The 27,880-nt window shown below is 42.6% G+C and overlaps 2 protein-coding genes across 2 annotated transcripts in view; one reads left to right on the top strand and one right to left on the bottom strand.

The window, feature by feature from the left end:
* Nucleotides 1-448: 448 nt before the first annotated feature.
* Nucleotides 449-6,690, bottom strand: LOC109466412. The gene is made up of 4 exons (XM_019764123.1): nucleotides 6,526-6,690; nucleotides 2,923-3,061; nucleotides 2,204-2,322; nucleotides 449-1,696 (listed from the first exon to the last, which is right to left on the bottom strand). Exons 1-4 carry the CDS (start codon nucleotides 6,548-6,550, stop codon nucleotides 540-542), a joined length of 1,440 nt encoding a protein of 479 aa, XP_019619682.1. The 5' UTR covers nucleotides 6,551-6,690; the 3' UTR covers nucleotides 449-539.
* A 6,154-nt stretch (nucleotides 6,691-12,844) lies between these two features.
* Nucleotides 12,845-27,880, top strand: part of LOC109466415 (otoferlin-like) — a 240,234-nt gene continuing 225,198 nt past the window's right edge. The window contains exon 1 of the mRNA XM_019764130.1: nucleotides 12,845-13,132. Coding sequence (XP_019619689.1) covers nucleotides 13,054-13,132 — 79 coding nt within the window. The 5' untranslated portion in view covers nucleotides 12,845-13,053. The remainder of the gene's footprint in view (nucleotides 13,133-27,880) is intronic.

Raw genomic sequence — 27,880 nt, 5'->3', positions numbered from 1 at the left:
CTAGACATATACACATACATGTTAGTCTTCCATTTCCTCCCCAGGCCAAAATACACTAACTAGTACTTAAATATATCGCCAAACCAATTTCTGAAGTAGGTACTAACCATTGCCTGTTTAAACACGGACAAAAAGGCAAGTTACTTTTTCGTAAGATCATTTCTTACTGAACTTCAGCAAATAACTTGCTTACAGTATGACTGGATGGAAGGTGGAAAAGATGGAAAAGCTTTAGAAATCTTCTTCTGCAGATTATTTGCATGTGAAATTGTCGTTACATGTACAATGTACTATATTTTAATTTATGATGACTTATTGCATTTTATCGTTAATCTGCTGTAAAATTTCAACACAATTCAGGAGTTTCTCCTGCCATGTTGTTTTTATTAAATAAAGTTCAAAGTTCCAAAAAAGACAAAACCCAGAATTTCTCATACATTATACATTTATTTCTGTAACATGTAATAAAATGGATCCGTATAACGTCTCGTTTAATACATGTAACACAACGATGATAATGATAACATTTGTCGTCTTGTTTAACAAGAAACTTCTAACGCATGTTCCTCTTCAATGTGGGGCATCCTAGTAGTAGTAGTACCTCCCTGTTCTTTATACTTTGCTTTGGACAGCCACGGTCTAAATATCATATCCGACGGCCAAAAGTTCTCTTGCAGAACAATGTTGGCCTGTTCGATAGCGACGTTCACTCTAGCAAAGACGACGCCTTGTCTTTCGTTCTTCATCATTCGCACGTAGGTTAGCTCCACTCCCTTTTCTCTAGCGTGGCTGTAGATAGCTTCTTTGATGTCGTTTAGCGAGTCTGAGGTCTTCATGTATCCGAGAAAGAAGCGACGGACTCGCCGTCTTTTTCCCTCTGGAGGTGCGTTCTGATGGCTTTTCGTTGTGACGTTACGGTTCCGATCTGATTCTACAGGGTTTTCTGGAGGGCGGTTGCCTCTGTTCTCCTTGTTGTTGGTTTCTTGGCCAAGTTTTGTAACGTTACTCGACGTTGAACCATCTAAACCAGGCGAATTCGTTCGCGAGAGAGACTTAGTCCAGCTAGTACTCGTGTCGGGTCTGCTTTTCAACCTAAAACTACTTTCTGGATTCACTTTGCCACTTGAAACAGCAAATTTGCTGCTCTGATTCACTGTCGTTCTACTACTACTACTACTGCTGTGTCTCTCGGTTTTCTTGTTACCTATGTTGTCACCGAATCTAGTTTTCTGACTTGCAAAGGAATGCTTGGAGTTACCCGTTTGGTATTTGTGTTTATAATGATTTTGGGGGCGGGTGTTGTTGGCACCACCTGTAGCTTTGTTAAAAGACTGGTACAGCTCCTCTGGTGGCGGGAACATCAGGTATTGGGGGTTCACGGTCCTGAGGACATTTTGTCGTCCGTTTTCCGCCTCGAAGTTCTCGTAAACGTAACAGTTCCCTGACCTGGCGTCGCGCGGCTCTATGGCAACTGTGTTGTAGTGCGGTGCGCAGGCGCTGTAGGTCGGGAAGCTGCCGCAAAATGGGCCGTCTTTACTGCCGTAATCGCGGCGGTTGTCGTAAAGCGGAGTGTCCTTGTCGTAATACAGACTGGGGTTGTGACCATGACCATGAGTTAGGACGAAGGCGTACGTGGGTTTGTAGCGACCCAGGCGAGCCGGGACGTAGTTGTCCCAGTCAAAGTCGTCCAGGTTACCTGCAAAATCCAAAGGCATATATAACGTTATGTAGTGATTCTTTGTGAGGGGAACATCGTACCCCCAAAGAAAATCCGACAAAATAGAAAGCCCGACAAAACGTCTAATAGAAAGTGATCCCAGCCTTTTCTCCTCCCTTCTTCCCGACATATCGTCACATCCATTGCGAGTTTGGATTACGACTTTGTCTTCAGTGTGAGAGTAACAGGCACGGAACAAGTTACCATTAGAGACTGTAAATCAGTCGACCATCATCAGATTCACGGAGCAGCACTGACGAATACGTAAGGACTACGATGGACATAGGAGATACAAAAGGCTAGCCGCCCACTTGCTCCTAATTGCACAGACGTAAGTCTCTGCAATTCAGCTAAATTCAGGTAAATTCTTGTATATATTGTTACATTTGTACCCAGTGCCACTCTGAAAACAAGTGCTAAGTGACTGAGTGGTGCCGTGCTACTCTGGTTAAAGAACACAGAAATAGATATATAAATGAATATTACCTTCATCCTGGCAGTACCACTGAGGTTCGCCTGGCGTCGCTGTCGCCCCGCCCACCTCGGAGATCAGGTACGACTTCAGCGGGAGCGCTCGGGTGACGGGGTCAACGTCCTCGTCTTCACTGTGATGGGCAAACATAGGACGTTTCAATGGTTCTGTATCGGTGCAGTCGGTAAAACTACCACCAGCCTCACAGGCATGTGGCACAGTGGCAGCTGGCTATGTTACATTGACACCTAACCTTCGCACATCTATTAAACTGCAATCGTTATTTAACTATAAGCTAGTGAGGATATTATATTACACAGAACGACCTGCCACAACTAACCTTCTCACATCATAGTAACTGCAGGCATTGTTTAGAGCTCTCTAGTGAAGATGACCCAGTGCCCCACACTTTCCGGAGTGTTTAGCAATTAGAGGAGAGGGCCTCGATATGTAAGTATACTTTTTGCCCAATCCTCCTAAAAGTGTGATTAAAATAAGATACATGTAACTTTTCCAATTTCTTAAAGTTTGCTGTGGAGGATCCTGGGTTCCAAAACAGAACATCCTGGAGGGACATGGCTACAGCCGCTATGCATCTACTCTGATGCCTGCGGATTGATTGATTGATTGATTGATTGATTGATTGATTGATTGATTGATTGATTGATTGATTGATTGATTGATTGATTGATTGATTGATTGATGATGATGGAAGTGTGAATCTTTTCCTGACCTGCTGCTCTGTTCCCCCTCCTCCTCCTCCTGCCATCTCCGCGGCCCGGCCGGGTTGATGACGTAGATCCCGGACAGGTCCACTCCCTTCTCGGGGAGGCACGGGAAGAAGCAGTCCCATCCCAGGTCGTCAAACGTCACTAGAAAAAATATTTCTTTTGTAGCTTTGTCTGACATGAAATCTTAACTTGCATTGTTTGTAAATATCTATAGCCACCTATATTATACAACTGCGTCTATTTTAGAACGACAATATTTTAGCCACTGCAACTGTTTTTATCTAATTGTGATTTTTAGTACATGTAAATTCGATTTTAATTCAGTGTTATACACACTGCGAAAACGAATAAAGTCATCTTGTATCTTGTATTGGAAACATTGTGAATGTGTTTCAATCACGGAAAAGGTGTTAAAAATCGCTAAAGACCGTACATATTTAATGTTTGATAAAAGTAAACATGAAATATGAAGAAGCAGTCCCATCCCAGGTCGTCAAACGTCACTGGAAAAAAAATAGGAAACATTGCCAATAAATGGGAACCGTTTTTAAAATCGTAAGCAAGGTGGGAGAAGTACTGATTGTGTGTACGAAAATTCCAATATCCAATATCCAATGTATGTACAGTCTCATCCCAGGTATTCAAACGTCACTGCAGAAAAGTAGGAAACATTCTTTAAGTGTTTCAATTACTGGAACCTTAGTTAGAATCGTATTAAAGACCGCACATATTCAATGTTTGATAAAAGTAAACATGAAACATGCAGAAGCAGTCCCATCCCAGGTCGTCAAACGTCACTGCAAGAATATAACGTTAATAATGCTAACTATATTGCTCAACAGTTGTACAGGGTACAAAGTATGGCATCTACTAGTGCAAAAAGTACATTTTATATGAAAGTTTATTGCAAGCTCTTGCCCGTAGGCTAATTGCAAGTACATGTAACATGAGGATAGGCATTGGAAGGATGGACATTGGAAGACGAATGATCCTACTTTACTTTTTCTATAATATGTTTTCTACATAAAACTATTCTAAACGTGCCTCAATCAGCGAAGTCGTTGGAAAATGTTGCTTCCGTTTTCCTGACCGACCCTTTTCAACCTTCATTTAAACTTAAAAACGTACAAAAGTACACTCTTTGGCCTTGGCCTCTTTTTAAGAGTTCAAGGGGGAACACGAACGGTAAACACGGTTTCTTTGGATATCCAATTGGTTAATGGAAACTCCGCGAGGCCAACAATTAGGCCTTCTCTGACCGGGTTTCAAAGTCACTTAATTCTGAGCAGTTTGTACTTGTTATTCAGCCTTGACACGAGCCAAAAGTGGCCATTATAACTTGGCCGCGCCGCTGCTCATTTTCGTCCTGGTCAGGAATGTCGAGTTTTCGTGGCACCAGTATATTTCCGAAGGTTTCAGGTTCGTGCACCGCGCTACACGTGCTTGACAAGTCGTTTCATGACCAACCAGGCCTTTTTACACATAGAAAAATATAAACACGGGCGTAAGACAGGTAATTATGTCCTCGTGCATTTAATTCGGTTTTTATACAATCCGTCGTTTTCGTACATTTGGCCCTGCCTGCCTTTGAACATATATTTACAATCTTGAACATCAAATATGCCTGTGCATAAATTACTAGTAATCACTAAATCAGCACTGCTGCATGTGTCGTACTTGCTTGCAAAGTGAAGCACAAACAAACAAAGAAACACACACACACACACACACACACACACACACACACACACATACATTAATATATACATGTACTACATACATGCACACACACAAACTGCGAATTGAACACACATACACAGCAACTGGGAAACACAAAAGCAAACTGGGAAAGAACACACACACGCAAACTTGTGAAGAACACACACAAACAAACTCATTGGAGAGAACATACGTACACACGCACAACTTATAGGGTGCGATCTACCAACAAGCCTTGAACCACCCTAACCCGACACCCGACTGAGCGCAAACACAAGCACAGTCCTGTTGACAGGAGGTTTAACGCCTGACCCGGGAAATGTCACTACAAGTTCCCGAGCATCACGACTGTCTCTCTGTAAATAAACTCTGTCACGGAAAAGACAGGCGCTACAGACAGTTACAAAGTAGCTTTTATACTGACAAAAAAAGCGACGACGACAAAAACGGGCAGACAACAGAACTACTAGTGTTATAGTTTAATGTCAACCCTGGATAGCGTGTTTCTTGAATATCAAACTTGGGAAAAATTAACATACTTATAGAATGGTCTTTTTTGTAATTCATGCGTTGACGTTGATAAAATATATGGCTTTCTGTCTACATTTATGTATTTTGAACTCTCCAAGAAGAAGTTGCCTAGGAAGATTAACCTCCATAGCTTGCCAAAAACTGGGGGCTTTGGGGGTCTTCAGGGTCTTTGGGATCTTTCATGTGCTATTTTCTGATTGCATATAGACAGCATAGCCGGCCTGGTTGAATTAATAGAACTGGGTTAATCAGAAAACAGCCGAAATCCACCAAACCCCCAGTTCTATAAGTATAAGCCTGCTATGGAGGCTAAGGAAGATTATGACTTCTTCTTTGTAACAAGTTAACGTTTTCTGACAGCCGGCCAAGTGGATAGTGTCTTGCCCGGGTTGGTTACAAAGTTGTCACCGAAAGATCTGCTTGGAGTTTTCTATTTTTAGCCAATCGCCACGCTGTATCCACAGACACACACACACAGAGGGCCGCTAGCCGGCTTAGAGGGACACACTGTGACAATGTCACGTCCTGAGCGATATTTGCAAACCCCGAGAATTCACGGCCCGGCCTTACACAGCGATCATTCAGTCACGCTCATGAATTAAAGAAGACGCGACCGGCGAGGGGTGAGAAGGCAGGCATTCCTGCATTCGTGCAGGCTTATATTAAAGTTATAGAACTGGGGGTTTGGTGGTCTTCGGCTGTTTTCTGATTAGCCCAGTCAACAAACGGGGGTAATTCAACCATGTTGTCTATATGCAATCAGAAAATAGCACATAAAAGCTCCCAAAGACCCTGAAGACTTTTGGCATGCTATGGAGGCTAAGACATTCCTGCATTCGTGCCATGTGTTTACAGACCGAAACAATTTCCCTCTGGGTACAGCACTTAAAAAATGCCACCCAAACTCGGACAGGTAACAAAATTGTCTAACCCGAAAGACTCCAGTCTCTGGCCCTTTTTACCATGATACGCCCTGTGCCATTGTGTTAAGTTGATCAAACCCGATTTGTCTTTTCGCCTTTGTGGTAAATGTCAAAGCAAATAACGAAAGACAGAATACAAATCTTCCTTGTAGACGCCCGGGTCAAATTGCCCGACCCAAGAGTTCTCATCTTCCACCCAAATAAACGTCTTCAAAACTCACGTTTGCTAAAGTCTCGAACATTACCTCTCCCGAACCCCGTGATTTTCCACTATTACCGTCGGCACGGTGCCTCTAGTTAAGGGCTGCGGTATAAATAGGCTGTAACTAAGGGGCCTTGTATGTACATATGGACCAAGTCAGTCGACTCCAAAACCGTCCCACGCTTTAAGCAGCAACACACACACAACCGGTCAAAAATTCAGCCTCCTACCTTCAGAGCAGTCGCTGTCGTCCATACCATGCTACAGTACAGAGATAGAGTTATACACGGTCACATTCCTGACTCGGAGTTCTAGGTGACATGTTGCACGTACGGAGTGCAGAGTTGGCGGGAACGGCCCAGCTGACTAGACTGGCTGGCAAGACTCGGTCTAAAGTTCTAGGCGCTGCCGAGCTGTCATTATGTCAACAGTCAGGCCCGGCAAACAGGGGCACAGGGTAGCGCGGGCCGGGACAAGTCTGTCTCCTGTTTCGTGGCCACAGAATTTCTCCGTCCTTTTTTGCAAACAGTTTGCGGAAGTTTATTGCAAATACATGCCCGGTGGTTAATTGTAAATACAAACAGCATGTATGAAACAGAAGATACAATGATATGAGAGACTATTATAGCTATATACAAAGTTATACGACATTTGACAACATGTACGTAGTACTGTAATAGTTTTGTTGGGTTTGACTTCTTTTGAAGCAGTGGGAGACGAATTTGCCCACTTTGTCTGTGATATGTGGATTCTTTGGTTTTAGTAGTAAAATTGTTTTCTCTTGGTGAGGGATAGTGGGGAAGTAAGGATGCCGATTTCATTTGGACACGGTGGTGAATGAGATTGGTTTCTGATCTCATTATCATCAACATTTTGTGTAACGTTACAACAATATGATCAACAATGAATACTACATTAAACTTACAGCTGTCATAAGATTAAGAAGAGAGAAGTTGAACCTGTACAGAAAATAGTATACATAGGCCATTGTACATGTATTAAGATACCAAACTCTTATATCACTTTACTTTGCCGTATATCACTTTACTTCTACTTCTTCTTAATCGTGCCGAGAACTGCTTTGTCGCCATGACAGGTATGCACGTAGCGTGTGAGAGCATAAACCTACAATAAAGGTCTTCTCTTCATTCGTTACATCTGCAAATAATAGCAGTACGGTTGAAAAAGAATATCAGTGAAGTTTCTCCAAACAAATGCCTGCGGTGTGATCGTCATTCTGTGACAATTCTGAATTATCACAAACAGAAAAGTACAGCTCTTCCGACATAAATTTTGACTACCCCTTAGTTACATGATGAGGTTCCTTATTGACTCAACAAAGAAGTACAGGGACTTTTGTGTGGTCTTTACAGCTATCAAAGATCTAACAGAGCTAAATATGTGTGACTAAAGTCATCCTACGTACAGAATATGTGTCAGCGGCAACATGCAATGATGCTGTAAATGCTGTTTTATTTAGTCTTTACTAGACTTCTTTTGCAGGCTGAATAAATCTCAGAAATCGGCCTAAAAAGGGTATTAATTGACCAGAAATTGGCCTGCAAGTCTGGTGGAGACTATGTTTTATTCGTGATCGACAACAAATTTATCGAAAATGCTGCCCATGCATGTTTTCAATATTTTCCCGAGTCGGAAGTCGACTGTTGACGGCAAACAGACGATCTAATTGCTGCAGATATTCCGCCAGTTTTAATTCGGCGGTCCAACAGGACCAACGAGTTTGTGAGGAAGTGGCGCGTGCCAGGGGGAATTCATACACAAAAGGCTGAAACGAACGATCCAGTTTCTGGGTAGCCCCCACCAGGCTAGCCAAAAATTGGGGGTTTTGAGGTTCTTCATGGTCTTTGGGATCTTTCATCTGCTATTTTCTGATTGCATATAGACAACATAGTCGGCCTGGTTGAATTACCCCCGTTTAAACTGGGCTAATCAGAAAACAGCAGAAGACCACCAAACCCTCAGTTCTATATTAAAGCCTGCGACGGAGGCTAGAATTTATACACAAAAGCTGAAACAAACGATCCAGTTTCTGTATAACCCCCACCAGGCCCTCCTAAGAGTTATGGCAATTGTGTAACAGTGGGGGGTTTATAGGCGTTACCAACTGACCCGGCCGATGGGTCTAGACCTTTTTGGCCGAGCGGTTAGAGCGTCTGGTTATGACGCTAGTGCTCGGGAGGTCGTGAGTTCGAACTCCGGCCCGGGACCAGAAGGGTTTTTTATCTGTTTCTACTGGCTCCTCCTGTTTCTTTAACAGTGGTTCCCACAGTGGTTATGGTTCCCACACCGGCCCTGTGAGTTCTGGCAAACACTAGACATAGACCTTTTCGGCCGAGCGGTTAGAGCGTTTGGTTATGACGCTAGTGCTCGGGAGGTCGTGAGTTCGAACCCCGGCCCGGGACCAGAAGGGTTTTTTATCTGTTTCTACTGGCTCCTCCTGTTTCTTACAGTGGTTCCCACACAGTTTCTTACAGTGGTTCCCACAGTGGTTCCCACACCGGCCCTGGGAGTTCTGGCAAAAACTAGACCTAGACCTTTTCGGCCGAGCGGTTAGAGAGTCGGACTGGTGCCCGGGAGGTCGTGGGTTCGAACCCCGGCCCGGGACCAGTGGGTTTTTGTCTGTTTCTACTGCTCGCCTCCTGTTTCTTACAATTGGTCAGGGGTATAAAGGGTAACATGTGGTGGCCTAGCCTCCTGTGCAGACAAGTTTTGCTAGGAAGTGACGCGTGCCACAGGGAATACCCGTGACACAAAGGCTGAAGCGAACGATCCACTTTTTTTTTCATCAAAACATAACAAGGACACTGTGACGCTGCACTCAAGTTTACAACTTATATTAACAGCGCCACACAACAATAAAGTACAATTAACATTCAAATATACAACGTTGGCATATCTGTGTGCCGTAGTCCCACCACCCCAAGACATTATTTAAAATGTTAAATCAAATTAAATGCTAAAACGATCCACTTTCTGGGTGTCTGTTCTATCCAGAGCCATTCTAGCCTGGGTACCAAAGCAAACCTTTGGTCGCCTTGGGGTGATTTTCCTACCACATGTAATCTCCAAGCAGATCCCTTTCGGTTGTAAAAAGACAGTATCAAATTGGCCAGACAATATCCATTAGCCAGAGAAGGTCCGCAGCCACCGACGGGTGGGGGTAGCGACAAAAAAGCGGCCATAAAGAAAAAGGTAACGATCATTCCCCCACAACCTCTGCTTGGAGAGTAACCCCATGTACCCCGGCCTTTACTAGGCAAAGGCGATCTAGTACTAGTATCTCCAGCTGGTTTCTATTTATCCGCTGGCTTCCTGTATTACGCCGAGTCTTCTATTGCACGCCGACCTAGCCGCGAATTGGCCGAAAAAAAGGGATAGTATACCAGAAGATCCCGGGCCATAGAAGATCCAATTCGCGACCCACGCGGAGACTAGTACGAACCATGGCGGATCCTAGCCCTGACCCATTCAGGCATATAGAACTGGTTAGGCACGGTTCTGACTATAGTGGCAGGCCTAGGGCAGCCTAGCTGTAGGTGGTACATTGTGTGCCCTCTAGCCAGCTGACTCCTCTATTATATTCCTCTATGGTACAGTATTTTAATACTTAAAAGTCTCTTTGGTCAATTTCTATTATTTTTCCATCAGCCTATGGAGCCTGGTAGAGGCTAAGGGCTCCTTCCTTCTCTGTTTCAGGTGTATTGCACTGCCAGAATGTATACTCTCTGGAAACTTCGCCGCAGGTGACTTGACTTTGACTTTATTAGGATCCACAGCATCTATATACATCATTACAAGGATTCTATACATCAATACATCATTATTTTGATGACCATCTGATTTGACAACTTCATGTATTAAGCATGAATTTGGCATTTTCCAATAAAACAAGATCCAAAACATTTAGTTTGCTTTCTTCGAGCACGTAACGCGTGTTAACATAATACTAACAGGTCACAAACTTACTTACTTGTACTTGTACAGGTCACAAACACCCACCCTGAAAAAAAACGCGCCTGTCAGTAAAATGCACTAGCCCTGCTTGATGTGCACAGTATCATCTCTTGATGTTCAGTAATTATGTTGTTAATTTTCATTCTATGCCCTTTCTTTTTGTACTATGTTCAGTAGTTGTCATACGTAGTACTTTGTACAATTGTCGTGCAATAAAGTTCTTCTTCTGTGTAATCTCCTCCGTGTTACATACTAGTAGTAGCATGTTCACTGTGTTCTTCTTCTACAGTAACAGCGACATCTTTCAGTTTTTTTACAGAACTGCAGTTTTTCCCAGCCATTGCTCACGAAAATGCTGGAGATATTGAATTATAGATAAAGCCTTCGGGACATGGCAGAATTGGCTTCCAGCATTTTCTTTGGCTTCTTCGTCGACACGTATAAAATATTTGTTCGCAGTGCAAATATACTTTTCAAATCCAATTAGGATTCACCTTGGCGTTTTATTGCTTTTTTGTCCACGATTCGTTTTTCTGGAGTAAGTGGATTTGTATTATCCACCCTTCAATTAGCCTCCATAGCATGCCAAAAACTGGGGGTTTTGGGGGTCTTGAGGGCCTTCGGGAGCTTTTATGTGCTATTTTCTGACTGCATATAGACATCATAGCCGGCCTGGTTGAATTACCCCCGTTAACTGGGCTAATCAGAAAACAGCCGAAGACCACCAAACCCCCAGTTCTATAAGCCTGCTACGGAGGCTACCTTCAACTTGCTTACGGAATACTAGTATTATTGCGTATTGCATACATCACAATAAATGTTGGACTCCTGACTTCCTGTAGCTTCTATTTTTGAACCCTCCCTGTAAGCGGTGCCGCAGTGACGATACAATATTGGCCGCTGACGTAGTGTTGTTCCTGAATTATTTAGAAACTGGAGACAATTCTGGAAAGTCGTTAATCTTTAAAGATCCATTGGAGATATGAAAAGAAGTGGTATCTAAAGTGAATACAGGCTTGTGCTTTTAAAGAACGGAACAAGAAGCTTCGTTATGTTCACTGTTGTATATGAACATTTCAACAGAAATGGCAGAATTTATCGCAAACTTCTCATTTGCCTGAGCAAGTGGATGAGCAGTGTTCTCGATCAGAAGCGCCTCCTTGCGCCGAGGAACGGGTACTGCATCCTACACCCTCGTGACTTTAGTCACCTGAACCGTGTCGCGGTCTTATATATAAACATTTCAACAGAAATTACAGCTTTTTAAACGATCGCAAAAACCTTGATCTCATTTGCCCACATGTTGCTGAGGAAGAGATCTCGATCAGAAGCGCCGCCTTGCGCCGAGGAACGGGTACTGCACCCACCCTCGTGACGTAAGTCACCTGAACCGCATCTGAGCATCGCTGTCTTATACAAAAATCTCAACAGAAATTACAGAATTTCTTTAAAGATCGCAGAGCTCATTTGCCTACCTGTAGCTGAGCAGTGTTCTCGGTGAGGAGCGCCGCCTGGCGCCGAGGAACGGGTACTGCACCCACTCCGTGACGCAAGTCACCTGAACCGCATCTGAGCATCGCTGTCTTATACAAAAATCTCAACAGAAATTACAGAATTTCTTTAACGGTGCACACCCCAGTTCTTGCGCGACCGGGGTCCGTGATAGTCCGTTGTAAAAAAGTGACGGAAGGGTTTTGAGGGTCCAAGTTTGAGGTGACATTTCTCATAAACTGCCACGAAGTATCATTAAACATTAACATGGCTGAAGAGTGTAAGAAATGGTGATTTTGGGGTGACAATTTCTTTTGGCTCCGAACCTTACTTCCGGGTATCCTTGCGCGCCAAGTGTAATCCGCCCGTTTGACCTAGATTTCGCTCTGCGGCTTCGTAGGGGTGGATTTGCAACCCCTCGCGCCGTGGACTTTTTAGAAAATTACAGTACTAGAATTTTCTTCATAATCTACTCGGGTATAGTCAAGGCTTGGGTCTTTCTGCCAGCATCAGTCATTTCTGCCGGAAAATTTTTTTCTATGGGATTATCCTACGCGAAAATTCGCAATTTGGGGCATTAATTTTGGAGTGAAAATAATGTTTTTTCCGTTGATTTTACCAAACTTAAAAAGGTTGAAGAAACCAAACTCAGCTGGTCTTGTAGCTGAAGAGATATCCTTTCGTCCCATATACAGTTATTCTCCTTCCGAATTATTCCACGCCAGAGACGGTCGCTAGATTTGAGGGTATGCAGCTTCGAATAGAGACGCCAAATAAACTGGGGTGTGCCCCCTTAAAGATCGCAGAGCTCATTTGCCTACCTGTAGCTGAGCAGTGTTCTCGGTGAGGAGCGCCGCCTGGCGCCGAGGAACGGGTACTGCACCCACTCCGTGACGCAAGTCACCTGAACCGTATCTGAGCATCGCTGTCTTATAGAAAAATCTCAACCGAAACGACAAAAAGCTTTTTAAACGATCGCAAGAATCTCAGGCTCATTTGGCCTCATTTGCCTGAGCTCAGACCTCGATCAGAAGCGCCGTCTTGCGCCGAGGAACGGGCACTGCACCCTACTGACACCCTCGTGACGTAAGTCACCTGAACCGTATCTGAGCATCGCGGATCGAAGCACCTGAATAATTCATCGCCCGGGCGCCGCGGGGCCTGCAATTTTCCATCGCTCCCCGCCAACTCAACTCAACTCGCCCAGCCAGTCGGACTACCCCTCAGTGCAGGGCGGTCGCCCGTACGTGTAGAGCGAGCGTTCCTTTCCCAGACTGGCCGTGAAGTGAAACATGGCGCTGCTTCTTCACCTCATCTGCGTAGGTCCCTTCCGGGGACGGGGGGACCGAGTCGCTAAAGTCACCTTCCGAGGTAAGGCACGACACACACACATTCCGCGGAAGTCTGTCCCTCTCAGTCCCAGCCGTTCTTGTCACACCTGTACGTACAGTGTATGTACGCACGTCTCGGCTTGCTTACCACAATTAAGGTGTTGTCTCACCAATAAGTCAGCTGTTACGTGACCTTTTAGACTATCTGTGAGATTCCAGAACGTAGAAATTCTGATATTTAGGGCCTGGTGTGAAATGAGACCCCGGAAGGCTAGGCCGTGTTTCGGCTTACGACGACATTAAGGTGTTGTCTCTCCTCTTAGCGTTGTATTTTCAAGTCAGTCGGTTTCTTGTGTGACCTTTCGGATTATCTGTGAGATTCCAGAACGTAGAATTTTGGTGTTAAGGGCTGTCTGTGGTTCCTGTTGTTAAGTAAGACCCGGGGAAGGCAGGCCGCCTGAGTTTCGTGCTGCCGGATCACCTGTGTGATCTCACCTGTTTGATCCAACACTGCTGGAATTCGCCCGGTGTGTGTGTAAGTGTAAGAGCGCGGTTTGCTCTCTTATTCAGTAGCTGTTCACACACGTTTATATCATATAATATAGGGTCGGAAGAAAACATGGTTGTTCTGAGAAGAGGGAGGTTGTTCCAGGTAGTGCTTTAAACGGTTTGTGTGTGCTAGATCATGCACATCCGCTCAATATAGCCGAGGCGGTGCGCTAACAGAATCAACCCACCGTGTACAACATAACACAGTCTGTCTCACCTTTGCGTGTGACACGGTGGTGACGGCATTTTACGACAATTGTAACCACCACACCGCAGGTGAAAATACGCCGAGCGATACGTTTTTTGTCACGTACGTGTACAAATCAAACTGACAAGAATCATTTAGTCTTTGTTTGGGCACACAAATATACGTGCGTTCAGGCCGACACCATTAATTGTTGTCGTAAGTGCGTATACTGCTCTTGCGTAAACACACCATTCACCCCAGCTAAGGCTCACTGTGTGTGTCGACGATTCAACAGCCGATCTGCCCATAAAATATTGAGAGCGTTCGTCAGAGATCATAAAGGTGTTTTGTCTAATTTCTTTAGACGTTGCGTGCCCCGATTTTGTTTGTGGGTGCAGCATGACACAAATCCTCTTGTCTGATCTTGTTTACATTCCGTAGGCATGATCCACGTACTTGCATCGTAGCGGATTTTCGTTTGAGAACGTATCCAGGAACACATATCCTTCTTTTCACTCTGTCTTCTTACAAAGATAATGCGACGATAATACAGAGTTAAGTGGGTTAGCAAATACGCCGCTGTGTGACAGGAATAATAAGAATCCCCAAGCAGATCTTTCGGTGGCAGCAATACTGAGTATCGAATTGGCAAGACAGTATAAAATTGTCCAGGCTGTATCCATTTGCCTGCCTGGCGAAAAATATAGACACGAGTACAAAAAGGAAAGCCAAATAAAAACGCCTAAAATGAGCAGAAGCCTAAACCTCTGCGTCGAGAGTATGGTAAGAATACTAAAGTGGGAAACCGTACATATATAGCACGGGACTTATAGTTGCTGTGACGCAATGTTCCGCTCCATCGAACACGAACAGATCAAGGAGAACGACTTTCGCAAACAGACTACTATGATCCCCTCCCCACGGGTTCAAACGTGAAGTGGCGCAGGTGACAATATTCTTGGCTCTGCCTGAGACACATTAGTGACACTAACGCTATTTGTATAAAAACACGCCGTATTTTAGCCTCCGTAGCAGGCTTATAGAACTGTGGGTTTGGTGGTCTTCGGCTGTTTTCTGATCAGCCCATGTTCTAAAAACCGGGGTAATTCAACCAGGCCGGCTATGTTGTCTATATGCAATCAGAAAATAGCACATAAAAGCTCCCAAAGACCCTGAAGACCCCCAAAACCCCCAGTTTTTTGGCATGCTATGGAGGCTACCGTATTAGATGTCTATATACATATGTAGCTACTTATTTATTTATTTATTTATTTAGCTACTTGCTTTTCTATGTTGTCTACATACGGAGATTATAGGTCAATGAAGACAATTCGGTAAACACAGACAACAATTCCAACCCTGGTGGACGAATTTAGTCACCGTGTGTGTGTCTATCTTAATTAGCCAGGCAGAACCCCCGTTTTAAGTGATAATAACACCACATATTATTTGCTCGGATCGTTCTAGTGGATATAATGACATAATGAGTGCATTAGAAGCATGAGTCATTATTCGTTCAGTGCACGTGAATTTTTAGTGAGGGAATTTTTCGTGCCACGTCGCATGTACGATCTGTCTTAAGGAAGCCATTTTCTCCAATCTATGATGCTTTTGCTGCTAGTATGGAACATTTTACACATTTCCTGATATTCTCTACGGTTCCGTCCAAGACAGGGTTGTTTCGCCATTATTTCTTTATACGTCTGAACAACAACATTAATAATTTCACTGGTGTGAATGCTAAAGTAACAACATTAAGATGCGTAGCCAGGTCAGACAAAATAGGGCTCTTTCGTGTGCTATCACAGAGAAGCATTATTTTCTCGTTCTTCTGTACCATGATGTGCATGTCATGGTTCAGCATTATTTCTTTACACGTTTAAATACTAAACTTGCAACAGGATCAAAAAATAGGGGCTCTTCCGTATGCTATCACAGAGAGAAGCTTTAGTCTATATGTGTGTATAACGTTATACATATTTCTTGGCTTTCTTTTAAATATATACCATTGCTGCATGTCAGGGTTCAGCATTATTTCTTTCCACGTTTGAGGACTAAACTTGCCACAACATTAAGATTAATTCAGACAAAATAGGGGCTCAGTTATTTGCATATAAATCAATAGTTCCTGCTTATAAACCCGCCTTTCTCCTGCAAGTCTCTAGTGTCACAGACGAAAGCTAGTGGATGCTACCTGAAACGTCTGACCGTTTCCCAAATCATGTCCATGTTGCTTGTGTAACTGTTTTTTGCGTAAAATACTAGTAGGAGCTCTTCCGCGTGACAACGCTACCGTCAGCGCATCACAAGAGGGTACCTTTAAGGGTCCCACAAAATCTTTATCGATCGAGCTTCGCTGATCGCTGTATGATCTGTTCAGACGCGTGGCCGTGTCTTCAGATATCTCCCGTATTGTCAGGGCGGCCCCTCGCCTCTACCATAGCCTCTACCAGGCACCGCGGATCGCTGGAAAATTAGTAGAAATTGGCCCAAATAAAGGGAATACTATACCAAGTGGGTGGCAACATGTACCCACACTGGCCGGCCGACACCCCTGGTATAGTATTTCCTTTATTTTTGCCAATTTGGGGCACAGTTGGGGCATCATCACTAGGAAGCTTTAAACAACTCCTGCAATTAAATGTGCAAAAATTGAGGGTAACAAGTCGTTCGGTGTGATATAGCTAGCTGCCAATACACGTATTGTAATATCTCAAATATTTCCCATTATTTTGAATACAAGACAGCTTTAGATATTGTTGAGATAGCACACACTCGTGCGCTATAAGCTTAACGACTGCATCATGGATTGACAAAAAATACATAACGCAAATTCTTGTATATCTCCAACATTCCCCATTATTTTGAACATGGTGGCATTTAGATAACATACACCCGTGCGTTTTGTTGTTACGATAATACGATAAATGCATCCACAAACAAGCATTCTTATATCTGAAATGTTTGCCATTATTCTGAATATGACCTAAAATTGTAATACAATAAAAGCATGACGCACATTCTTTTATATCTCTTATATTTCCCATCATTTTGAATATGATGGAATTCAGATAGCCACACACTCGTGTGTTATAGTGTTATGATAAAAGCACAATACACGTATTCTAATATATCTCAAATATTTCCCATTATTTTGACTGATGGTATTTGGATAACATAACCGTGTGTGGTATTGTTACGATAAAAGCATAAACACAACCCCTTATATATCTCTACTATTTCCCATTATTTTGAATACGATGGAATTTAGATAGCATACACTCGTGTGTTTTATTGTTACGATAAAAGCTCAAATATTTCCCATTATTTTGAATGTAAGACAACTTTAGATGTTATTGAGATAACACCCTCTTGCGTTGTAAGCTTAACGATCGAAAAAAAACGACGAAATAAAAAAATGCATAACGCACATTCTTGTATATCTCTGATATTCCCCATTATTTTGGACATGATGGCATCAAGATAACGCACACACACACGCCCGAGCACTGTAAGCATTTTAACGACCGCAGAGCGGATTGAGAGATATCTAGCATGTCATCAGGCGCACAAACATCAGTTCTTCACAGCGGCTACCCTTTATTCACGTTAGTCTGATAATGAACCGCCGAGGTGCCATTATTAAAGGCATCCAGTGCAGTTTTTAGGGCTTGGAAACCCGATTTTTCAAAACCAACATTTTAGGCATGTATCTACACACTGAGTTGAAACCACACTATCCCAATGTATATTGACCCTCATGGAGCAAAAATCCCCAACATTCTAACGAAAAATGGTTACTGGAGGGACCCTTGGCTGATATTTAGGGTACCACCCAGAAAATAAAGGACTCATCTTGAGGCTTGTTTCTGCAGTTTTTGAAGCCCAAAGTATGAAATACTGACTCAAATGTGCTAATGTGAAGCAGCATGTGTCAATATCACAAAGATTGCCTTATTCAGAGTCATACTGCAGTATGGCTGCCCTGATGCTATTAAGGCCCCGCATAACTTATGGGGCGGTGCGGATGATGACGATACGATAGGATAGAACACGTCACAAAATGGCGACCACTAGGGGGTTCAAACTCTAATCATTTTGAGGTCTCATCAAGACCTACCCACCTACCAAGTATCAAAACAATCCATTTAAGCCTTCTCAAGTTATCGTGTCCACAGACGGATACACACACAGATACACGAACGCCTCTGAAAACATAACCTTCTTGGCGAAGGTAATTACTAGTATCACAATATAATGAGTTCTAAATATGTTACCTAACAGAATATTCTAACAGACACAGTTGAAAGACCCTAAGGCTTTTGTGCTCACATCTCTATCCTTACGTATATACACCCTACCACGAGAATTAACGCACAGTCCCCTCTGTCAGCGAGAATACATACGTAGTAATGTACCCTGCCCCAATTACACGGGTGTAATGCGGAGGTAAGTGGCTTGTCGTCGGGTAGACATCCCTCCCTACAGACTGCATACAGTACATCTTATCATCATAGGACAGCGACATTCTTACCACAACGTGAGCGATTCCTTTTACAACTGGAGGTTATTGAGGACATTATTTTGAAAGCACGAAGAAATATCTTACGAAGACACTAGTGCGCTATAGTAATGTAGTTTGCTCTGCGCAGCGTTCCATTTTATAGCATGGATCATTTATCTTGTGCCAAATGTCGAGGTTAGACCAACTGGTCATAAATTCACAGCAACCCCAGTGGTATACAGGGTAGTAAAGGCGTAATAACGTCAACAACGTGTGGTTCAAACAAGGAGGATGGCAAATAGTCATTAATTCATCATTGTACTTACACAGTATAGGGTTAGCCTCCATAGCAGGCTTATGGAACTGGGGGTTTGGTGGTCTTCGGCTGTTTTCTGATTAACCCAGTTATAAAAAACGGGGGTAATTCAACCAGGCCGGTTATGTTGTCTATATGCAATCAGAAAATAGCACATAAAAGCTCCCAAAGACCCTGAAAAACCAAAACCCCCGGTTTTTGGCACGATATGGAGGCTAGTATAGGGCTAGGGCAGGACTAGGGAAGTGAAGGGATATGCTTTTTTGTTTAGCAACAAACAGGACAGTAAAAGGATATTAATGTATTCAACAACATGTTGTTCACACCAAGGAAAACACGTTGGGCACTGTTGTAGAATCATCAGTTTTTAAAATGTTTGATTGTTGAGAAAATATTGAAGGGAATGTTCGCATTATTTTCTATTACGTCTTTTGACATAATAGAGTTTCTTAGTAGTAATTGTAGTCGTAGTAGTAATACTATGAGTAGTAATAGTAGTAGTAGTAATAATGGTTTATTGCTAAATTGCAGCACAGGGCAGAATTGAGATTTTGTACAGGTAGTCAATGACTAAAAATTATATCAACTTCTTTTATGTTCCTAATGTTGATATGACATGAATTGAAAACGTATCATAAAGTCTGTTTTTCTTAGAAAACATATGGATCATTCCGATACTGTCAGCCTATAAATATAACCAGCAATGAATTCTAAGAATTGAATACTAGTAGTTATCCTGCTTTATTGCGCATAGAAAGTAACGCCGATGCTTCAGTGACCAGTAACATGACCAAGGGAGGACGATTGCGCACTAACCCAACTGTGATATATGATTAGCGACTTACGCTCCAATCTAGAATCTTTGAATTCACGGGTTACCTGTACTTTGCTACAATATACATGCCCGTGTGATTTGTTACAATATACATGCCCGTGTATTGATACATTGTAGCCATTACTTCTGTAGGGCAAAGGTCCCTGCTTCCTGTGCTGTTTTAATGAAAAACTCTAAATTCGATTCCCCCTATTCTACGACCTTTGTCTGCGAAACTAGTTTTGTGCAATTTCTGTCCGAGATTACTTCAGTGCGCGCCAGATTACACTCTTATATCGGGTTCTGATAGGAATTTCCATTCATCTATTCTCTATAGACAGGGAACGTGGACTCAGGGATTGAATTACTTTTTCTGCATACATGTACCTGCACTGGTGAAGATAAAAACTGAAAATCACCTGCACCTGACAAATTTTACTTGCACCACTCAGAATTTATGTAGATTGTATGTAAAATGTATGGATCATGCTAAAACTGTTCAGAAACCATTGCAAGTGTCTCTTTTATACTTCATAGGTGGTGACAGTCAATGCATACGATCATATATTATATATAAACTTTGTACATGGACCAGTGTAGAATAGGTGCAGGAAATACCTGCACAGCTACAAGTCAATTCTACCTGCATATGCAGGTGGTATTTCCATCCCTGATGGTTCAATAGCCATTTATTGATGTGGTCAGCTCATACATTATTTCGTCTCATTACGAAAGAAAGCGCATATTAATGCATCCTGTGGTTGCTGGGGAAATAGGACTAATTATTTCCAACCGCCGCGTTGTTCCAAGAAAAAACTACACGTAATTAATTACCCATCCCCCACGCCCGCATGTCTGCCCAGGCGTACTTAAGTATTCCTACGATAATAATGATGATGTTTATTACATATATTCATGCCCAAATGACTAGATGCAAAGATGGCCACATGTGGTGTAATACTAGATGTAAAACATTAAATCCTAAGACAGTAGAGTGAATCTAAATCCATCCAGTTTCTTGAGTAACAGTTTCATTGTGTATCTCATTACCTGGATGTCTAACCTTCATCGATATGTGAAAATCTATTTGCCTAATAGTCTCTTCTCTTTTTGAGACACGCGGAGACATAACTACATACTTTGCCCAATACTTGAATCCGCTAGTACAGAAATAGATTTGTAAGATCAGCCTAAAACCAGACATGAACATTTCCATGATGTATTTCTACGTATGATCTATCTGACGGGAGCTTTGCCATGGATGGCACCGAGCGATAAGGACTAGTCCATTGTAGAATGTCTGAAAGGGGTGTTTTATCCTTCCTTTGCCTCTCTTTTCCCTCCGTAAACCAAGCTTTCAAATCTCATTTCAATAGCTCGTTCACAAGCTAGCATGCCTGTCCCAATTTGAGGATTTTTTCAGAAGCTAATGCACACTCTGGAACTGTTACATACTAAATCCTTTTCCACAAATCTCTAGATAGTTCCTGGAATACTCTTTCATGGGCATTTCACATCAATTACATAACACAGACTAAGGAGCTTACCTACACGTATATAGCTGCAATCGCATGTCACCCTGAATGGGTTAGAATCGCATGTAAGTACAGGATCAGACACAAAGCACTTTGCTTACAGCCTTGACAGTTTCGATATACGCTATGTATGGAGCAGATACATATAGAAGCCATTTCATTTTACATTTGTCAGTCTCGGAAGAGTCCGGAAATGCCTTCAGGCGGACTGTCCTGATCTGATGTATTATTGAAGAATGGATAATTTCTACTCGGCTGAGCTTCCCTGCCTTATCATTCATGTCAGATGGCAGCCAACATATGAAAAATATATCCAATGTCATAAAAGACTTCGTCAGGCATCCATGTAAGAGCATTTTCACCTTTGTAGTGCTGCACACTTAAAATGTTCCAAAAATATGTAGTAAAAAGTAATAATATACGTTGAAAACGAAGATATGTTTTCAAATAATAGATATCGCAACATAAAGAATATCAAATGTCATAAAAGTTTTCGTGAGGCATCTTTTCACTCTAATATCGATTCACTGCGAACGTAAGACTGCCAGGACCACAGTGGGCAAGTGGACAAGGCAAAGCGTCAAAAATAAAGATCTCGATATAGACAACACTGGATATATTGGGGTGATGATAACATTTTGAGCAGGAAACAAGAATTCGGAATGGGCCTCCTCGATGTAACAGAGGACTAGACCGTTCCTGATCGAACACGTCAGACTCCCCCGACACGTTCTATTTCGAATGTTCGGACAGGGGGTTCAATTTCGAACGTTCTAACAGAACAGGGGATTCCATTTCGAACAGAACAGGGGGTTCCATTTCGAACATTCGAACAGAACAGGGGTTCCATTTCGAACGTTCGAACAGAACAGGGGGTTCCATTTTTCGAACGATCGAACAGAACAGGGGGTTCCATTCCGAACGTTCGAACAGAACAGGGGGTTCGACGCGTTCGATCAGGAACGGTCTATTTATTTCGGCGTTGTTGTCAGAGAGTGTCGGTGCTGGTTGCTATGCGTTCTTGACACTGAGAGTGATGGATAATACTTCCACATAGAATATTAATGCCATGTCGAAAAACTTCATGCGGAATCAGTCATGAATAATTTTTGTCTGTCAAAGCTCCCTCTAACTTTGTTTTGCTGGGCGAGTCCCTGTGGGTTTGGAGGAGTAGCTGTCTGCGCAATTTCCCTCGTGCGGAGGCGTTGACATTTAGACGCGGAGATGTGTACTTTGTGACTGTTGTAAATTGCATGACGAGTTTCGGTAGTGTAACTTTGCGTATTATGTTGTTTGATGCCTCAACACAAGAGTTCCTGCTGGTTAGCAAGCTCATAAATTCACAACAACAACAACAACAACAACAAAACCTCTTAATACTTCCCGAAGGTTTGAAATTTCTTGCTAATAGTACAGTAACTATTTATCTCTGAAATGTCTGGCGCCGCTACCCATTGGTTCCATATCTCTTGCGGCATCCCACCCTATTTCTCCTCTGCATCTCATGTTCTTTCATGACTGATTGATTTCAACAGACACACAGAAGTTACTGCTCTTGACTATCGGTTGTAAAACCGTCCATCATCGTCTGACATCTTGTAGATCTTTTCATGCTTCCCGAGTCAATATCTCATTATTGAACCATGTATCTTTATAAAGAAAAGAGTCAATACATTCGCAAGACCGGTTTGACCGGCCCTTAAGATCTTTAAGCCCATACTTGGCACAATCGTTGGCAGTCGGACATTCACTCCATCCGCATCAAATAATTGAAATTGAAATTGAAATACCTTTATTGTACATTCATGCCACGACGGGCTAGGTACAGGTCAAGATACTGAGTATGACAGACACATAACAAACGTATATAGAAAATTGGAGACAAAAGATGCACTACTTGACTTATACATACATACATAAGGAACATACAAGGGTACTATACTAGGCTAATACATAGTGTTCTAGTCACTGAGCTAATACAGACAGGTCAACTTCTTCTCGCTTTTTTGTACAGTGAAAAATGTGGGAGCAGATCATGTTTGTGATACAGGGTTTGTCTAGACGCATCAAAAATATAAATTTATCATTTGCGCTTAGGTGTTCAAAGTATGGGAACTTCTCTTTGATATAATTAAAAAGGACAGATCTTTCATTAGAATATAAAGTACAGTCTAAAATAAAGTGTTGTTCATCTTCTATTGTATTCATGTTACAATATTGACAGAGTCTGTTCTGGAGAGGAATGCGGTTGTGCAATAATACCAAATTGTAAACCTACCCACGGGTGGTATCCGTTAGGGCAGGATCAAGATTCTACGACGTTCTGAGTGGAGAATTACGAATAACTGAAAACGTGACGTTATTGTAAGGTGATCAGCTGTTTCATAACTTGGGGATGTTGAGGCGGCTTTATACTCAAAGTGTTAAACCGCTTATCTACCAACAAGCAAAGGATTACAATGCGTACCGCCTTCCTACATTCGAACTGATTTACCAAACAAGAAAAAACATGTTACGTAAAGAGAAAACACCTCACTAATAGGATATCAATTGGTAATGTATGTATGTATGGCCGCGTTTCGCTTGAATGGACAAAACACACTTCGGCTGAGTGTGGCTACAGACCTATAGAACAGTCGTATAGTAGCAGATTTCGTTATCGAACATTCGAACATCGTATCGAACACCGTTTCGAACACGAGTTCCATACAAAGAACCCCGGGCAGTTTTGCTACATGTTAGATCCGCCTCAGGTTGAAACCTGATACGTTAGGATGTATCCAAACGGTGACCCCGGGGTCAACCGGAAACACGAGATGTCCCACGGGAAGGTCAGGGCATTGTGGGACGGGGTGTTGACACAACAGACGATCGGAGTTTAAAAATAACACTTTTGTTGGTAGAGTCGGCGGCAATTAAGAATTGATTATGTATTGTAGTTTATCCGTAAAGGGGGAGAGGGCCCTGCAAATGTATTGATGAAGGTACCTTATTGAAAGCTGAGCCTCAGACATTCAAGCAGTTAAAGAATGTAAAACCAGTAAGAATTGTACTTATTGTACAATTGTACTATTATATATTTATCATACTGCAGTATGCTTAACAAAGTAGTTGTGGTCCCCTTTCTATTCAATTAGACAATTTCCCCACGATCATGATCTTGAATTGAGAACGTTTTTTGCAAGACTTTTGCAGTGTCTCGTTTTACTGAATATTCTTTTTTTCGTATTCTAGAACCTTACACACATAGTTAGAGGGCCATGCAATGGACTAGTGAAAATTACACAATTCACTTTTACCTTTTTCTTGGCTAATTGACGGATGAAAGTAGGAGCTCTACTGACACAATCATCAGACAACTGTAGAACTGTATCAGTGGGTCATTTTACACCGGTCGGTCACGTAACAAGTAACGTGCTACGCAGAATTTAAGAAACTAATTATCCTTCACTGGAATTTTACCGTCAACGGTTAACGTTGAATTAGAGTGGGCCAACTACGATTTTACTGTATCAATGGGTTATTTTACACCAGTCGGTCATGTAACGAATAACGTGCTACGCAGAATTTAAGTGACTAATTACGCTTCCCCAATAATTTACCGTGAACGTTTAACGTTAAATTAGAGTGGGCCAACTACGATTTTACTGTATCAGTGGGTCATTTTACACCAGTGGGTCGTCTGACGAATAACGTGCTAGTTAGAATTAAAGCCACTAATTGTGCTTCACCAATAATTTACCGTCAACGGTTAACGTTAAATTAGAGTGGGCCGCCTAGGATTTTACCTCGAATTAAAGTTTGCTTGAACCATTCTTTATTCATGAAAGCTCAAATCAAGGCACGCAAGCCGCTATGTACGGCAGAGTACTCGACTCGGAACCCAAAGGTCCCGGGTTCGAGTCCTGACATGCCACCGATCTTGTGCCCTTGGGAAAGGCACTTTACACTACTTTCCTCACTTACCTCAAGTGAAAATGAGTATTGTTCTGTTCCGTATTTGTCCTCTGCGTTGGTGACGGTATAGAATAGTTGATATAACTTGAGTGTGCTGCCACCATATCCAGTCATGATATGTTGGAATAAAAAAAAGCCGCTATGTAGCTCACTGCCTCACGGAAAAGGCACACAGACCCTTGTAAGCCAGGTATGATGGGCTTGACGAAGATCTACCATTAAATGGTGTTTTAACACATCTTCTTAACGGTTGAGGTAACGACCCAGCCGTGTCGACCGTAACCGATGCCGTGGGCACGCCATTTTATGGGTTTATTAGAAACGGTACGAGTCTCCCCAACTGCGCAGCCGTGTGCGTGTGATGAGGCTTTTTATGACAATTATAAGTTTATGTGGCATTACGCTTAACGTTATATAACCCGGGGCCAACGTTTGAACTGAGGGTGTATAGAAATCAACGGAGATAAAAGAAAGAGCGTGGCATTGAGCCTCCCTGTGTGATAATAACTGACTGCTAAGTTTATTTGCAAGCTCGTGCCCGAAGGCTGTAATTGCAAGTACGTACGTGCACGTGGGATACATACACTAGCCTCCGTAGCAGGCTTATAGAACTGGAAGTTTGGTGGTCTTCGGCTGTTTTCTGATTAGCCCAGTTCTAAAATGGGGGTAATTCAACCAGGCCGGCTATGTTGTCTCTATGCAATCAGAAAACAGCACATAAATTTTAAAAGCTCCCAAAGACCCTGAAGACCCCCAGTTTTTGGCATGCTATGGAGGCTAATAAAACCCGGGGCCAACGTTGGAACTGAGGGTGTACAGAAATCAACTGAGCTAAGGGAGTGTCTCAATGCGCCTCCTCGTGTGATAATAACTGAATGCTAAGTTTATTTGCAAGCTTGTGCCCGAAGGCACGTACGTGCACGAATTGCAAGTACGTGCACATGGTACAAGTACATGTATTTTTACATTGTAATAATGTTCTAAATGCGGAGAAGTTACTGCTCGTTTAGGGTACCTGGCACAGTGGTGTGTAACTCTAACTCAACAGTCTGTGGGTTCAGTGATGCTTACTTAACCATTAGCGCACGTACTGGTGAAATGACGCAGTTAGAACAGGGATGAGCAGACAAAATGAGAGGATGAAGGATCGATTGACAACCCAACAGTCGGTCTGCTCGATTGCACCATCAGACCACTGGGAACTCTCCCCAGTAATGTGACCCTCTTGGGAACATGAAGATAACTGTTGTTCATTCATCCAAATCCCATATTTCCATATTCAAAAGATCAGCAAAATGTCTGATCTCCAAGCAGATATTTTAGTGGCTGCAAAGGCAGTATCATATTAGCCAGACAGTATCCATTTGCCATCCAACCTTCGGTGGCTAATAGGCACTCCTTTGGCCAATGGATACTGCCTTGCCACTGTATGATCTGCTTGGATATCACAGCAAAATGTCTAATTTCCAAGCAGATCCTTTGGTGGCTGCAAAGACAGTATCCAATTGGCCAGGCAGTATCCATTTGCCACCCGTCCAAAAAAGATACCAATAGTAAAAAGGGATCTCTATAAAAACGCCTTAAAACACGCCAAAATAAGCTAGACGTTAGAAACTTTAGTTTTACACTATGAAATTAGTTTTACTCTTGTTTTATCTTTTTGAGTAGAAGGCTTCATATAAGCACCTGTACTTCTTGCCTAATACTAAATAAATGAAATATGTGAATAAACAAATAAAAACATTAGAAACCTTACAATACTCACTTTGAATTTATATGTAAACTTGTCTATATACATATGCACAGTGCTTTTTTTCATATTTCATAAGAAATATCAATTTTTACTAGCGCAGGTTTGATAGTGATATAGCTTACGACGGAACTTTGCGTAGAGGAAGATCTTTCTTCTCTATTAAACAGTAACTGGAATGCTTTTATCGGCTTTTTGGGTTTGCTGTTAACTTAAGAACGGAAGTGGAGTATGTAGTAAAAGCAATTTTCCAGATCCTAACGTACATGTATGAACTGCAGTGCGTCTGATATGTTTTTGAAGGGTATCCGTCTGGTCATTTGGCTAATGTCCACACATTTTACAAGCGGAAGCAGCGAATTTTTACAACTATATGAGCGCATAATCACAGCCCGTTACCGTTCAGCCGATTTGAGGCAAGTTGCGAGGTTCGTAGACTTGGCTATAACGCTAAACCGCTATAGAAATAGATTTAGTATCTATGGCAGTAACTGGCCTACATATTATATGGTTTTAAGTTAAGGTAAGTCAAGTATATGGTTAAAGGATTCATGTTTGTTTCACAAAGTACAGTTTACAGTTAGTCTTTGGAAGAAAGCAGGGAAAGACCCAAGATTGGTTTGAAGCATACGCAAACGATCTAAATGTGGTCATCGAGGAAAAGCGCACAGCACTTCTAGAGCACAAACGCTCACCCAGTCAGCAAACCTTGCAAGCCCTTAGAACGGCCAGGAGCAAAGTCCAGTGTATGGCTCGACAGTGCGCAAATAAGTTCTGGCTTGATCTCTGCCAAAGCATCCAGTCAGCAGCCGAATCAGGCAACATACGTGGGATGTATGAAGGGATCAAGAAGGCAGTTGGTCCAACGACAAACAAGTCTGCACCTCTTAAGTCTCTGTCTGGTGAAACAATTACTGACAGAGAGAAGCAGATGGAAAGGTGGCTTGAACACTACTCTGAACTGTATTCAAGGGAAAATACCATCAACGAGTCAGCATTGGACAGCATTGATACACTGTCTGTCCTGTGGGACTTGGATGCAGCACCAACGCTAGAGGAGATGAGCAAAGCCATTGACAGTCTGCGCTCTGGGAAAGCACCTGGTATGGACGGTATTCCACCTGAGGTCATTAAGAGTGCTAAAGGCGTACTACTGCCTGAACTGCATGACTTGCT

This window comes from Branchiostoma belcheri, unplaced genomic scaffold (genome assembly GCF_001625305.1).
Source record: "Branchiostoma belcheri isolate BF01 breed outbred unplaced genomic scaffold, Haploidv18h27 scaffold166, whole genome shotgun sequence".
Taxonomy (NCBI): Eukaryota; Metazoa; Chordata; class Leptocardii; order Amphioxiformes; family Branchiostomatidae; genus Branchiostoma; species Branchiostoma belcheri.
The sequence above is the reverse complement of the archived record's forward strand: the minus strand, read 5'-3'. Positions and strand labels throughout refer to the sequence as shown.